Source organism: Grampus griseus (genome assembly GCF_964374135.1).
Source record: "Grampus griseus genome assembly, chromosome: 14".
In the NCBI taxonomy this organism is placed as follows: Eukaryota; Metazoa; Chordata; class Mammalia; order Artiodactyla; family Delphinidae; genus Grampus; species Grampus griseus.
In genome coordinates this window covers 82,561,049-82,576,553 of record NC_139008.1, presented here as the reverse complement: position 1 = coordinate 82,576,553, position 15,505 = coordinate 82,561,049, and the positions used below count along the sequence as shown (strand labels likewise).

At 45.8% G+C, this 15,505-nt stretch overlaps 2 protein-coding genes across 6 annotated transcripts in view; one reads left to right on the top strand and one right to left on the bottom strand.

Annotated features, from left to right (window-relative positions):
* The window catches only part of RTF2 (replication termination factor 2), a 40,218-nt gene that overhangs the window by 15,334 nt on the left and 9,379 nt on the right, over nt 1–15,505 (bottom strand). For all 3 annotated transcript variants that reach the window (XM_082670062.1, XM_082670063.1, XM_082670064.1), the window contains exon 5: nt 14,436–14,514. In XM_082670062.1, the coding sequence (XP_082526188.1) occupies nt 14,436–14,514 (79 nt within the window). The remainder of the gene's footprint in view (nt 1–14,435; nt 14,515–15,505) is intronic.
* On the top strand, nt 111–14,572 carry LOC309832375 (beta-1,3-galactosyl-O-glycosyl-glycoprotein beta-1,6-N-acetylglucosaminyltransferase 7; the record flags this gene model as incomplete). 3 transcript variants are annotated; one of them, XM_082670056.1, is made up of 3 exons in its annotated part: nt 111–1,080; nt 2,017–2,112; nt 14,469–14,572. In XM_082670056.1, 3 exons carry the CDS (start codon nt 111–113, stop codon nt 14,546–14,548), a joined length of 1,146 nt encoding a protein of 381 aa, XP_082526182.1. The 3 variants fall into 3 exon arrangements, with proteins under 3 accessions (XP_082526182.1, XP_082526181.1, XP_082526180.1); XM_082670055.1 differs by lacking the exon at nt 14,469–14,572 and adding an exon at nt 9,312–9,525; XM_082670054.1 differs by lacking the exon at nt 14,469–14,572 and adding an exon at nt 5,935–6,158.

The window sequence follows — 15,505 nt, the reverse complement described above, 5'->3', positions numbered from 1 at the left end:
GGGGGGGAATAAAGTTAACAACACCCTAAATTCTGCCTGTTGCTCTTTTAGGAAGCTTAGAGGAAAACATTTTAAACCATGGTAATAAGAAGGCGACTGGAGCTCAAAACATGAGCCAGCTGCGAGCCACAAAGCCAGGTCTTCTCGTGTGCGTAGCCATTTGCGTCTTCATTTTTCTTTATTTAAGGAATCCAACTCCTGAGGAACCAGAGGAGGAACCCACCTACCCAGCAGTAGTGGACTGTGGCTTTTATCCAGATGAACTGTGTTCAGCTTTGTTTGAAGGGAAAGAGGTGGCTCCCCAAATTGCAAAATTCTGTAAAAACCCTCACGGATCTGAAATACTTGCTCATTTACACAGGCCAGGAAATTGTTCCAGGATATCCCAGGAGTTGCATTTCATAACCAGACCACTGTCTGCAGAAGAGGGCACCTTCCCTTTGGCATATATTATAACTATTCATAAGGAGCTGGCTATGTTTGTGCAGCTTCTCAGAGCCATTTATGTGCCTCAAAATGTTTACTGTATTCATGTTGATGAAAAGGCCCCCAAGAAGTATAAGACTGCTGTGCAATCCCTGGTTAATTGTTTTGAAAATATTTTTATTTCATCAACGAGAGAGAAAATGGCTTACACTGGCTTTAGGAGACTACAGGCAGATATTAATTGTATGAAAGATCTAGTCCATTCCAAATTTCAATGGAACTATGTCATTAATCTTTGTGGACAGGATTTTCCAATCAAAACTAACAGAGAAATCATACACTACATCAGAAGCAAATGGAATGATAAAAATATAACTCCTGGAGTAATCCAGCCACCAAGCATTAAATCCAAGACGAGTCAAAGCCATCCCGAATTCACCCCTGAAGAAGATATCTATGTACCTCCAAATGAAAGATTCAAAGATGAACCACCCCATAACTTAACAATTTATTTTGGAAGTGCTTACTATGTACTAACAAGGAAGTTTGTGGAGTTTGTACTAACAGACACCCGCGCAAAAGACATGCTTTGGTGGTCTAAAGACATCCACGGCCCAGAGCGACATTACTGGGTAACTCTGAACCGACTGAAAGGTAAGAACAATCCAGAAAAACAGTGTCTGTTCAGGCCAGGGGCAACAACAGGAGAAGTGTAGCCTTAACTGAAGATTCTATTTCAGCTCTTTGCCTTGGTAAACAGCTCTGCGTTCTGTAAGACCTTCCACTGGGGTAGTCCAGGAGGGTCTTTGCTTTTGGGGATCTGAGGTTTGCCGAGAGCGCGCCGTGTTCCCACAGCAGGCTGGCTGCTTTTGCTCCCTCTCCAGAAGGAAGTACCAGCACTGTGCATCTCCTCAAATAGAGCCTTTTGAAACTTCTGAGCACAGATCTTTGGAAAGTTCTTCCTTTCTTCCTTCACTTATTAGATACTGCTGGATACCTACTAGTGCCAGGTATCGTGCTAGGCGCTCGTTAAGAATGGAAAATATTAAAACTAGTAATTTTGTTTGTGGCTAACATGATACTTCAGATAGGTTTTCTTAGCGGTAGAGGGAAATCTGATGCACTACTTTAAATGGGCTTATTTGCTCTTTCTATAAAGCTGATTGGCTCTTATTGCGAATGTGGCTTCAAGCTTGAACAGCTAAGCGAATCAGTCAGTCCAGGCGACAGTGCAAACAATGAAATCCAGCAGAAATGGGTTAGGAGCTTTTTAAAACCTCTCACATCCACTGAAAATCCTTTCAAATCACCCCCAGAGAGCTGCTGCGGAGAAAACGCGATCCAAAGAAACCCAACATAACACGCTGTCAATACTAGGTGAGTGACTAGGGATGGTGGAAGGGATGAAAAGCGAAGTCTAAGCACAAAGACGGAATACGGGACCTCGCTCCAGCCTGATACTACCACAGGTGCAGCACACACCCCGCCCCCAGAAGCGTTAGCCTTTCATCAGATGAGAACATGCATTCTGAACGAGGCTGGGCTTCCCCTTCATCTGCTCACTGTATGCCTGCATGTCTTTTCCCTTAGATGCTCCAGGTTCCACCCCAAACACCGGATGGGAAGGAAATGTTCGAGCCATTAAATGGAAAAACAAGGAGGGAACTGTTCATGATGGCTGCAAAGGTAAAAACAAAACCCAAGGGGGTTCTCTGGTGGCCTAGTGGTTAGGATTCTGGGCTTTCACTGCCGGGGCCTGGGTTCAGTACCTGGTCTGGGAACTGAGATCCTGCAAGCCACGCAGTGTGGCCAAAACAAAAATAAAAACAAAACCCAAGCCACAAAACGCCTTCAAATTTTATAAAAACTGTACAACTGCTGCCTCGAAAACAGTGGGAGAAGACTGACAGTCATGTTTACTGCAATCTGGAAGAATTAGTGATGATCCAACTAGCACGGTGTCAATTTTTAAAAAACTTTCCTTTGAATTATAATATCCAGACAGAGAAGTAGACAAATTCTAAGTATTTGAGTCGATAAATTTTCACAAAGTGAACACACAACAGGGCTGCAACTTTTAAAGTTTTAAGATGAAAACACATGAGCTATCTGGCTTGTCCCACCTGCTCCTAGAATTCAAACCCTAACATTTATTTAAAATGAGTTCTCTGTCTCCCTGGGTCTCTTTACTAGAACAGACACCTGAGTAACACAGGTATATGCTCCTCGGTGGGGTCAGCCAGCTGCCCCCATACTTCTTACGCAGTTCTTGCTGAAAAAAGGTCTCTTTGCTTTGCCCTCAGGAGATTCTCCCTGAGGGACTGTGAATTCTTTTGCCCCTTTGTCTTGTGTGCCAGAGGTTTTAGTGACCAGGGCAATACACAAAAGCCAGATCTGGGGTGGAGGAGAGGACATCTCTATTCTGTGAAGAGTCTGGAAGAGAACTAGCTGGCTACAGAGCAGCTCTCAGGTGCATCGGTTCGGGGAAAACACCTCCGGAGTCGAAGAGCTAGAACTTGGCTCCCGGGAAGTTATCCGTGCCTGCTCTCTGGGGCCGGCGCTCTGCACCCCTGAACCCCCAGGGTGAGCAGACAGTCTCAGGGAGGAAACGATGGATGACAGACAATTCGCAGCATGATACGGACGAGTCCAGTAGAAAGATGGCAAGTTCTCTGGTGTACTCCGGGGAAGGAAAACAGAGTGTGCTTGACGTCTCTGGGGCCACAGCTGGTGGTGGACAGAGAACGCGGGAAGACTGGAGCAAAGCCGTGTGTGAAGGCGGCTTCGGCAGAGCACGTGCTCTCCAGGGATACCTGGGCCCTGCGCTGTCTGTCTACAAGCAGCTCCCTAACCACCACGGGAGCTACTACAGAGATACATACCTATTTTCACAAGGCATCTGGGTACAGTCCTCGGGTCTGAATACAGTATATCAGATAATGCAAAATAAACTAGGTTCGCCCAGTTTCCAAGCTGATTTAAAGACTGATCTAAAAGAAACAGGTTGTGGACAAACAAAAAATGGAAAATCTAATACCAGAACAGTTCAAAGACAAACAATTCCCGCTGCCATGTGCACAGCCATCCTCCTGAACAGGTACCAGGTCAGAAGGACTGGAATAATTTTCTAGTATTTTTTAAAAGGTAGATATGATTCAGCTAGGGGGATAGTCACATAGAAAGAAGGTAACAGTTAAACGACAGACTAACAAACAACCCTGGCCTTTCTTCAGACAGTAAGTGGCTCACAGGGGTTGACAGGACTGGCGGATAAATGCTCAGAAAAGGAGAGGCTCAGATTCTTCCTGAAAAAGTGATTCACCAATGGTATATAAGATGTCATGGGGCTTCCCTGGTGGCGCAGTGGTTGAGAGTCCGCCTGCCGATGCAGGGGACACGGGTTCGTGCCCCAGTCCGGGAAGATCCCACATGCCGTGGAGCGGCTGGGCCCGTAAGCCATGGCTGCTGAGCCTGCGCGTCCGGAGCCTGTGCTCCGCAACGGGAGAGGCCACAGCAATGAGAGGCCCGCGTACCGCAAAAAAAAAAAAAAAAAGATGTCATGAAGGGTTGTGGCTGTCAATGATAAAGTGATTCCAAATTCTTAGAGTAGCAAAATCTGAGTATTTTAATAATGTTTGCAAGAAAATCTAGTCACTGCGAGTCTTAACGAGAATCATTATTCCCTACAAGTAAACACTTCAGAAAGTTCTTGCCATCACTAGCTTCACTGTGCAAATGGTTCTACTAGCAAAGCAGTACAGGGCCAACCCTGGCCAGCATTCAGTCAGTCCCGACTTAGGCCAAGCACTGTTGCAGGGTCTGTGGTAAACCCTTCTGGAACCCGGCTCTGGGCCTGCTGTCGATGCTCACAGCGATATGCAGGTAGAAACTATCATTATGCACACTTTACAGACGAGGAACCCCAGACTCAGAGAAGGGAGGTCACTCCCAGAGTCACAGAACGTGGCACAGGAAGTGGCAAAGGCAGTAGCAGAGCTGGGTCTCAAACCAGGTGCGGCTGCCTGATGCCACGCCACTGGGGGGGCATATGGCCCAGCTCTGCACACAGTGCAGAGCCATCCCATTGCTATCAGCAACAAAGAATTTGTTTATTTTTAATCACCAAAACAGCATTAACGCAATTCTGACAAAGTTCCATTTATTTGTGTTCCCTTCCAGTTCATACGTACATAAGCTATAGAGTATGCAGTTACGATCAAGGTGCAGTTGATCCCTCTTTCACTATGTCCTAAGCTTTTCATGTCGTCTTCATATTTACACTTTCAACTGGTTAAATGTAATACTACTGAGATTCTGTGACGTTGCACCGAGAGTCTATCAGTTAAAAAGATTCTGATCATGATAACAGCTTTCACGCATATAGTGCTTACCATGGGCCAGTTCTAGGCCCTTCACTACACGAATGCACGCTTAGCAGGGAAAAGATCCCTTTTGATTTTTTTCAGTCTTACAAACAACACTGGACATTTCTATGCATGCAGTTCCAACTCTTTTAAATAATATTTCCTTAAGATAAGTTTCTGGAAGTAGGATTACAGTATCAGCATGGGGGAGAGAGCATGGCAGCACTGAGCAGAGAAAAGAGCAAGGTCTCCAAAACGGACAGAAATTTCCCTTACACGCAAACTGAGCACTCCTGCCTCTGCAAACTGAAGGTGATGACAGAAACCACCTCCCAGTGTTGGTGGGAGGATTAAAATAGAGTAGGAGGGGGCTTCCCTGGTGGCGCAGTTGTTGAGAGTCCGCCTGCCGATGCAGGGGACACGGGTTTGAGCCGCGGTCCGGGAGGATCCCATATGCTGCAGAGCGGCTGAGCCTGTGCTCCGCAACGGGAGAGGCCACAACAGTGAGAGGCCCGCGTACCGCAAAAAAAAAAAAAAAAAAAAAAAAAAAAAAGAGTAGGAAGAGTCAAGCACAGTGTCAGACACATAAAACGTGCTACTGAGTTCACCTCGAAGGAGTCCAATCAGTACTGGATCCAAACTAGAATTCCAATTTTAATTACTTCTATTTATATCAAACTCACTCTGCAAAACCAAAAGAAGGTTGAAGCTATAGAAGGCTGAAGCAATGTGTTGGTTATTAAAACCAACACAACTCTTATGAACTACCCACAACCGAGGAAAATAGTTGAAAAGTTCATGGAACTTAAAACAGCAGCTATCAGAATTTAGGTGTTATTTGGCAAATGATGGCTGTTACGTCCCCCTCGTGCTCATGACTAGCTAAAATTCTACAGTATTCACCTAAAGTAGCCATTAAACATTTCAGAAATCACTAACCAAACAAATGAAAGCTTCCCTTCCATCATGAATTCAAAATTCAACATAAAAGCCCCTGTCAAAGAGATCATGGAAACCCCATTTAATCTGAACTGGCATGAAGCAGAGAGGCCTTACAGATGGCCTTAGAAGTGCATCACTTTTCCACGTGGATGTAAACTGATGAGGAAACAAAGGCAGCTAAGTTTCTGTGTTCCCTTTGCAGGCCACTATGTCCAGGACGCCTGTGTGTATGGACCAGGAGACTTGCCCTGGATCATTCAATCACCTTCTTTGTTTGCCAACCAGTTTGATTCGACCGAGCCTCTTGTGGTCTCATGCTTGGAGCGGTGGCACAGACTTAAAGTTCTAGGGCAGGCGGAGGTCCCTGTGGAACCACACTGGCATTTCAAACGGGAGAGTCATTTTAATATGAAATTGAACCGCTGAGCTGGAAGTTATAGAGAATGTTTGCTTTCTTACTGGTATAATTCTGTTTCCCTAACTTGAAATCAGAGAACATTCAACCAAAAAGAATGGGAAAATAATTCCTTGACACAAGTTAGTCCTGAAATGAGTTTAGAAACGTGCTACCAACAAGACTCTGCTATTGACTATAGGCCACTTTTACGGCTTTGAGAAAGAAATCACAAGAGAAAAAATAACTCAAAGTCCCACTGGTGACTGGGTAAGTATCCTGGAGGCTCGACTGCCTCACTTAACAGCTGCTGAAAATCAAAGTCCCCCAAACACTTAGATTCAGGCTCCGGTTAGAATAAGAACATATCTTGTCTTAAAGATATACTACTGTGGATGAGATTCTAAAAAAGAACAAACTCCCACAGAAAATGGGAGAAAATATGCTTATCTCTGGCTGGGAACAATGTAACTTTGTTCTGGAAATCCTAGAAAAGCATGGAAGAGTCTATTTCCTTTGGGTAAAATAAAATTCTGGAGTTGAAACACAACTTCCTACAAAGGCCGCCCTAGGTCCCTGCAGCCGTGCAGCTGTGATGATGCAGTGGTCTACATCTGCACAGTCTGATACCAGACACAATCACGGGGAGAGCTGGGCATCTGAAACGTGGCTGCAGTGGCTGATTAAGGGAACCGTAACTTTTAAAATTTTAATTAATTGAAATCTAAATAGTCACATGTGGCTGATGATTACCATACAGAACAGCACAGGTCAAAGGCATGAATGGTCTGAATTCTCTCTACTCACAGATTCAGGTCTGCCAAAAGTCCGCGAATCTTTGTTGTTTTGTCGAGGACTTTTAACATACTCTCTTTCTAAAAAAGAGCTCACGGCGTCATACAAGGCTGGAAATATACAACTATTAAATAGCACAACTTAAAACAACTAAAATAAAGGAAAAGCAGGAACCACAGGAGAGGACACTAAAGAAATAAATGGATAATTCAAGGGCGAAGTATAACCCCTCAGTGAACTGACGCTTCCCAAACAGAGAAATGAAATGAAATCCACTCAATGAAAATAGCCCTTGAAAAGCACGAAAACTACATAGAAGGAAAAGAGGCTCTGAAAGCACAGCCCACAAATCAAACCCAAGCTACCCACAGCATATTAAAATCTCTGCTTAAACAAACATTGCTTCCCCAAAGATACGTAATCCCAGGGAGAACACACAGTAGCGGGTTAGGACCGTCAGAGGAGGGCATGAGAGCCCCAGACAGCTCGGAGCAGCCTCCCCGCGCACAGGCAGACACACAGCTCACGGCCGTGTTCCGACTGGCTGTTCCGAAAGCTCAGGTTCACCACAGTCATGTCCCTTACGTTTCATCACAACCCATTTGCAAGTAAGTGCACACCCCATTGCATTTTTAAAATTAAATAAAATAAAAAATAAAGGAGAAGCTTAAATCTTTTCAAATTACTTAAAAGATAAGCCTTCCTTCATCTCATTTCAACGTCAACTCACAGAACCCAAATACAAACACATACCTGCCCTCAGAGGGCTCAAACATTATAATGGAAGAAGTCATCTCAGTGAATCCTCTCAGTAACAGTGAGATAAAATAAAAATAATAAAATAACTTAAAGGCACGGTGGAATGAAGCAGCATGAGATTCAGGGAAGCGCAAGCTGGGTTTCAGTGGAGCGTCAGGGGACAGGCCAGGGAGGCCAAGGTAAAGCAGCAGGCTCCGTGGGCATCGGAACCAGCAAGAAGCTGCTGCTCTCTCCAGCCTGACTCAGCCTCTGGCTGTACTCATTCATGAAGTAAAAGAACAAAATTAAATCATGTGTAAAACACGTCTGAAATACATTGCTACAAACTGTAACTTAAAGGCAACCTTGAGGATAACAGGGATACTGAGATGATTCCTCTAACTTTCTGGGGAACAGAACCTTCTTGCTAACACGCAGTCTACTGTTCAATTTTTCTATTGTATTTTTCTTTCATGTAGAAGTCTACAGCTGCCTGTGCTGTATATGATTTCTTGAGGCTTAATATTCACAAAGACCATAAAGACAGTAGAAAGGAAAAGCGTGAAGGAGGCTGGGCCCGAACAGCAGAATTTGCCAACCGCTTTTGAAGAGACCCCCTTCCTTATTTTCTCCCCTTTCCACTCCACCCCCTCCATGACAAGTACTCAAAACAAACAAACAAAAGGTATACGAGTGTAAATTTTTGTTTCGCTTCTGACTTTAAACACCGCACTCACCTGTCACAAAGCCTAAATAAATGAAGCCAGAAGGCTAGCAAGTCAAACACTGCTGCCCACACCTCTAACGCCCAGATCAGCTTCTCAAGCTTTACTGTGCATACAAGTGCCCTGGGGCTCTTGTTAAAATGCGGTTTCTGATTCTGCAGGTCTGGGGAGGGGCCTGCGAGTCTGCATTTCTTAAAAAACAAAAATACAAAAACCTCCCAGGCGATGTCAATATTCGCAGGACCATGGACCGTGTTTTGAGTAACAAGCACATCATTTATTTTGCAACCTGTGATTACTCCGATGTGTTTCTTCTTGTTACAAGAAGGGAAGAACATAGTGGGGAATACAACTAATTTTTCGGCTGGTGCTTTGCTGACAGTGAAAACAAAGAAACCTAGCAACTACATCTCTTTGGACTCTGTTTACTGAAATCAAGTGTGCACACCATGTGTTTTAGACACAGAACCAGAGCTACTTCAAACCCTGGAGTCTCTTCTAGGGAACTGAAAAGCCAAATGTCGATGGAACTACACAGGGAAAAGCAGAGAACGTGCACACCCTCAGTATCACGGAGGTTCCTGACACTGTTCTTTTTTTTTTTTTTAATATCACATTCTATCGTGTCTGTTTACTTGTTTATTCCTTTCTGTTTCCATGGGAAGGTGTCTTCCTTTTTTTGTTTTTTCCTTTGGCCGTGCCGCGCAGCATGCAGGATCTTAGTTCCCTGACCAGGGATTGAACCCGTGCCCACTGCAGTGGAAGTGCGGTCTTAACCACTGGACCGCCAGGGAAGTCCCTGACACTATTCTTATGATGTTGGTTCCTCTAAATTTCAGACATTACGTAAAACATGAAAATATTTGCTTTAGACTTTGACACTGTGGCCTTATCTTCCCTCATTCACATTTTCACGATGCACTACAGCTCCTGAAACTGCGCCATCACTCTTCCTTTTGCTGGTTTGGCAGAAGTGGCTCCTGTTCACCTCTTCTTCCCGGGCGTCCAGCTAGACTATAATCCCCAGGCTCCTGCATGTAGCTGTGGTCACGTGACTGAGTTCTGGCCAACGGAATGTGAACAGAAGCATTAAGTAGGCCTGGCCCATAAAAACCTCCTAAGCTAGATGCTTCCTTCTCTGTTCCCATCAGCCAACTGAATGGAGAATACTCTAAACACCAGAGGAAGTCAGACCTACAGGACAGAAGAAGCCTGAGTCCTTGAGTTTCCCTTAAAAGAAAGCTGCCTAACCAGGAGCTCTCACCGTTCTTAGCCACTGGAATTGGGGGGCTGTTTGTTACAGGACGTAGCCAACCTTGACTGATATACTTAGTATTACTAAACTTTAGAGACCTGAAATTAGAAGTACGAGCTTGATTCCTAATGACAGTATACGAATTTGTCATTGGATTTTTTCTTCATTTAAAAATGTCATTGTTTGGAATTTGGGTCTAAAAGGAAAGCGTCCAAAAATTTACTACAATTCCTTTGTTTTACATACTAGAATCTGAAGCCCAGAGAGGTGAAGTGATTTATACTCCCAAGCCAGCCAGTGCTGGTGTGTGAACCAAAACTGATATATATCAGGCTCTCAATGTCGGTCCTGTGAGTGCCCGAATGAATGACTCCCACTCAAGTGTGCCACTGACTGACTGTCCCATGCTCTGATTTTCTAAACTGTATCGTGTTATCAGTTGAATTATGCTCCCCCCGCCCCGGCATGTGTTGAGGTCCTAATCCCCAGTATGTTAGAATGTCACCTTCTGCAGATGCAATTAGTTAAGGTGCAGTCACTAGTGTGGACCCTAATCCAACCCGACTGGTGTCCTTATAAAAAGGGGAAATTTGGACACAGGGACAAACTCCACAGAGGGAAGACAATATGAACAGACACAGGGAGAAGAGGCCACCGACAACTCAGGGAGACAGGTCTGGAACAGATCCTCCCCTCACTGCCCTCAGGAAGAACCAACCCAGCCAGCATCATGACTGCAGACTTCTAGCCTCCAGAACTGTAAGAAAATAAATTTCTGTTAAGTCACCCAGTTTGTGGTACCTGGTTATGGCAGCCCTAGCAAACTAATACGCAGAGTATTCAATCTAGCTATGTTTCAAAGGCAATTTTTAAGGAGATTATACAAGTGAAAAGAGTAAAATATTACCCTTCTGATAACAGATTTATTTTTAAGAGAATTTTGTCCCTGAGGTGTTCCTGGACTCCAGCCAGGGTCCTGTCTTGACTGCAGGTGGTCTCAACAGCCCTGGCAGCCCCCATTAGGAGGCTGGAGGAGCCGGTGTCCGGTCCTCAACTGGTCTTGGCTTCTTGCGCAATCCTGATGCAGTTGCTTCCCCTTTCCTCCTACTTCCTTCCTTCCCCTTGAAGCGCTCTACGTAGACTTTCAGACGTTTACTAGCACTTTGTTCCCAGACACCAACAAAATGATTTCAGAGTTCCCTTGCAATGTTGCATTTCCATGAAATAAAATCAACTTCTCTGCAGAGCTGTGAGCAGACACTCCTATTCTGCTTCAAGTCTGTCAAGATGGTTACGGATGCCTGGCGTCAGCCAATGAAGGGACAACTGCACGCCAATCTAAGAAAGTTATCCCTGTGGGTCGGGGAAAGAAGCCTGAGTGCTTTCGATCCCCGAGTCCCCCAGACCTGCCTGCCCCTTAGAATTATTCCGGGAGCTTATATGAAAGTGGAACTCCGTGCGGGCTCCACACTAACCCTGAAGATGCTCACGAGGGGTCTGAGGTGGGGAGTGGGAACTTAGCAAACCACTGTGGGGATTCTATAGTGCAGCCTGGGTTGGGAACCACTGATTCAGGACACTTGGCTGCTTTAATAAATTTCAGCTTCATTTCTCACCTTCTCATATTTATATCCTTTCAAGTAAATTTCCTCAGTGTGCCTGCGGATGTGTCTAACACTCAGACAACGCCTCGCGCACTATCTGTGAAAACACGCAGACACTTGGACACAGAACAAATGCGAGCGAGGTTCCTTTCCTGCTCGCAGGAAGCCCAGGCCAGCTGAGCCGTTTCCTTCACGATACTTCTCTCTCAGGCTCCTTTTCCTCACCTGCTGTCAGATTCTTGCTCTTGTTTAGTCTTTTCCCTCTGCCCATACTGCACAGACCTACACCCCGCTGCTCCCCAGGCGCTGTGCTGCTGCAAAGGCGTCAAGGGCCGCCTGCTGCATGCCCCCCGAGCTGCCCCTCTGCCTGGCACTCAGAGCTTCCGCCAGCAGTCTGACTCACATCTCTGGCCTCTCCCTGCTCCTGAGCGGCTGGGCCAGGACTACATCTTGAGGCCCCATCTTCACAGGCTGCCCCGGCACTTCCTCCCCTGAGTGTGACGGCTGCTCTCCTCTCCCACACATTCCCTTTGCCCACAGCGCACCCACCATCACTGACAAGGGCGTCTCTCAAACTTCAGGCGTTCCCCTGCCTAAGGTACCGTCAGTATCTTAATATTTTTCGTTAAATCTACCCATTGTTTTTACTTAAATTTACTTTAAATGTTGACTTTATATTCATACCATATGTATAAAAACAGTACCCCTTGCCATAAATGTAAAGAAAGCATAAAAATGCAGAGAACACAAACATATCTCTCGAGGCCCTGCCTGCCAAAGCTCTGAGCGTAAGGTCCGCTCTCTCTCGGGAGCTCAGTGAGATGTATTAAAACCATCCGAGGACCAAACGGAGACTTTCTCCACAAGGCAGGCAGGCACACAGGCAGAGGGTGCGCCAGAATGGGAGCTACCGTCCTGCTGTGCAATGTCTCACAGGGGCGTCTGGGGTCCTGTCTGTGGACCCCTCACACCAATTCGCCTATGCCAGCAGCCATGTCCCACTCTCTGGGAAAGCCTGACCCGTGAGAACATGCTCTGCCTTCAAGGCCTAGAACAAATGTCTCCTCCCATAAAGCCAATTCTCACCAGCACAGCCAGAAAGTTCTCTGGCCCTTCAACTCCAGTAGCATCCTTACATCCACTTGGCAACTGGCCTCAAAAAACAAAACAGAATATTATTTTTCATGTAACCTGATTCCTGCACGACTGCAGTCTCCTTGAGCACAGGCACTGATTCCTTCACATCCCATCCTCCCTGGGAACACCTGTAACATCGTCGAGAACACAGGAGACATAATAAATACTGGACAATAAACGACATGAATCAATTCCTGAATGCATTCTTTGAATTTCTCTTTTTTTGGCAAAAGCTTAATGAGACAGATTCCAAATTCTCTGACGGCTTGATCCGTAATCGCCCCAAACTGGAAACAACTCCATGCCCCTCCCTGACTTCTTCACTACCAATCACCTTTTGTCTGTCTTTTGAGTCTCAAATAAATGGAATCACATTTGAGCGTATCCTCCTCCACGTCTGACTTCTTTACAGAGAAATCGTTCTGAAACTAAAGTACATCCGGCCTGGCCGAAAGCTGTCCCCAGCTTCCCACTGCTCTTAGGGTAAAATCCACAAGCCCCAGCGCAGCCACCTGGGCCCTACAGAAGGTGGCCCCTGCCTCACCCTCAACCTCATCTACTTCTCTCCTGTCCCCACCATCCACCGCACTCTCTGCTCCTTCAACTAGCGAAGTCCTCCGCCACTTCTGAGCTTCGGCTCAGACCTCGCTTGGCTGGCTGCCGTTCACCCTCGGGTCTTAGCTCAAAGCCCCAGAGGCGCCCCCGCCGACCACCGCTGAGGGGGCCTCTCGCCCTCCGGCACCTCACCCTCTGCGCTTCCTTCCTGGCAGCTGTCACAAGCGGTATTGCCTTGCTCGGTTACCTGAGTGTCTCTCTCTCCAACTGGAATGTGGGTTCCATGAAGGCAGGGACTGGATCAATCTTATCTACAATGTACGCCACCCCACGTGCCTAGGACGGTACTGCCCATGGCAGCTGTTCCACAATAGCTACTGGATCAAAGAATAATTCACAACAGGGAGAAACAGTACTGGGAGGCCTAAGGAAATCCAAGCAGAATTAATGTGGGTGAAAATGCAGCCAGGAGTTGTTGGTATCCATGACATTAAAGTAAATGCCAGGCTCCCCACGGACCGGCGGAACACCCAGACACAGATGTCCCAGGCTGCAGCAGCAACCCCGTGAGGACAAAGCCCTCAGCACCGCCCTCACGTGAGCTGAGCAGGCGCGCCCTCACGTGATGGGTTCACTCACTCCCGAGAGCGTCTACTGAGGACGTGCGACCTGCCCTGGGGAGAACAAGGCTGGCAGGGTGAAGGATGGACGAGCTTTGCCCTCGCTCTCAAACACTCACAGGCGGAGCACAGGGGATCACGAGGGCAGTGAAGATACACCACGTGAGGCTATAATGATGGATACACGTCATTATATACTTGTCCAAACCCACAGAATGTACAGCACCACGAGTGAACCCTAATGTAAAGGGGATGTGGGTGATGATGGGGTGTCAACGTAGGCTCACTAACTGGAACAAGTAAACCGCTCTGGGGGGGGATGCTGATAATGGGGGAGGCACGTGTGAGGGTAGAGGGTACAGGGGAAACCCCTTACTTTCCTCTTAATTTTGCTGTGCACCCAAAGCTGCTCAAAAAAAATATGAAGTCTTTAAAAAAAAAAAAAAAAGAGTTAGAAGAAGAAACCCTCATGGTCCAGTAGGGAAAGCACCACCTAACTAGCAAGTACACTGTGATGCGGTCAGTGGGATAATAAGGTGCCCAGGGAGCAGGGAAGGAGACAGCAGCAAGGTTCACACAGGAAGCAATGGCTCTGGAACTAAGGTTCGGGGAGCAGGACCCCTCCCGCTGGCAGGTCACGGTGGAGGGGACAAAGGCACAGGAGAGGACAGAAGGGCAGGGACACATCACAAGAGGCGGTCTGAGTCTCTACTTCCGGCAAGGACGGGACTAGAAAGGTTTTAAGCAGAGAAGCAACTAATTAGATTCATGTTTCAGAAAGAATTGAAAGATGCTGAAATGACACATGGAGGGGGGACCCCAAACCATCTGATTTCTTCAGCTACTGGGAAGGAACAAATGATGTATGTTAACAACTCACCGTGTGACAGACTTCTGCTTTTATCTCTTTCAGGGCTCGTTCAGAAAACACGCAACCACAGCACCGCAGGAAACAAAACCTGGAGAAATAATCCAACATGGAGAATGACTTAAATAACAATTCAAAAATCATTACCCACATTTAGCAATTAACATTTGTTTCGTTTACACAAACGCCAAGAACCTCAAAGAAAAAAATGGTTATATTTGATTCCATTAAAAAAAAAAAATCAGTGTGTCCTAAATAAATAAAGTGCTTAAAACACACACACACACACACACACACACACACACACACACACACACACACACACACACACGCACACCCCGCTTTCTGAAAGTCTGCCTTACGCCACTTGATTTTTACGAAAGACCTACATTAGTACCTATTTTCGCTAACGGAAAGAAATCCAAAGTGGATTTCTGCTTTTATGAAAAATGGCAAGAACTAAGAAATGGCACTCAGCATTTGTTTTGCAGTGAGCTGTTATACAGGCAGCTCGCACCCCGAGCTCCTTCTAGAGGAACTACATTCAGCATCTCAGTGTCAAGCTGCCATAGCTTGGAACTGTGTCTGTGACCATCTGTGCTTTATCCCTATTTATTTTGTGCATCTGCTAGCAAGATGTGTCTTAAGGGTAACTGCTTGTTCGATTTACGCCATTTCAGCTTAGGAAAGTTTTCTTAGTCACTTAGGAAAAGCTCTACTTTTCAGAGAGAGGAGAAACTTGTGTGCTGAAATTAAAACCACAAACATAGGCCAAAGTTCCACTCCTACCCCCCTGCAATAATCCTTTGGAAAAAAGACTCTATCAATAAAAATAAATAAAGGCATTTTTTTAAAAACACCATAAAAAGTCAAAAGACAGAATAGGAACTCAGGGAGAAAATATTTTAAACACATATGAGGTTCAGAGTTTATGAATATTCAAAGAGGTCTATAAAAGCAACAGTACACAATATAGAAAAATGGGTAAAGGGCGTTAACATGCAGTTGACAAGAGAAATATAAATGGCCAAAACACATAAGAGATGCTTAACCCCTACTTTTAATTACAGAAATGCATTTCA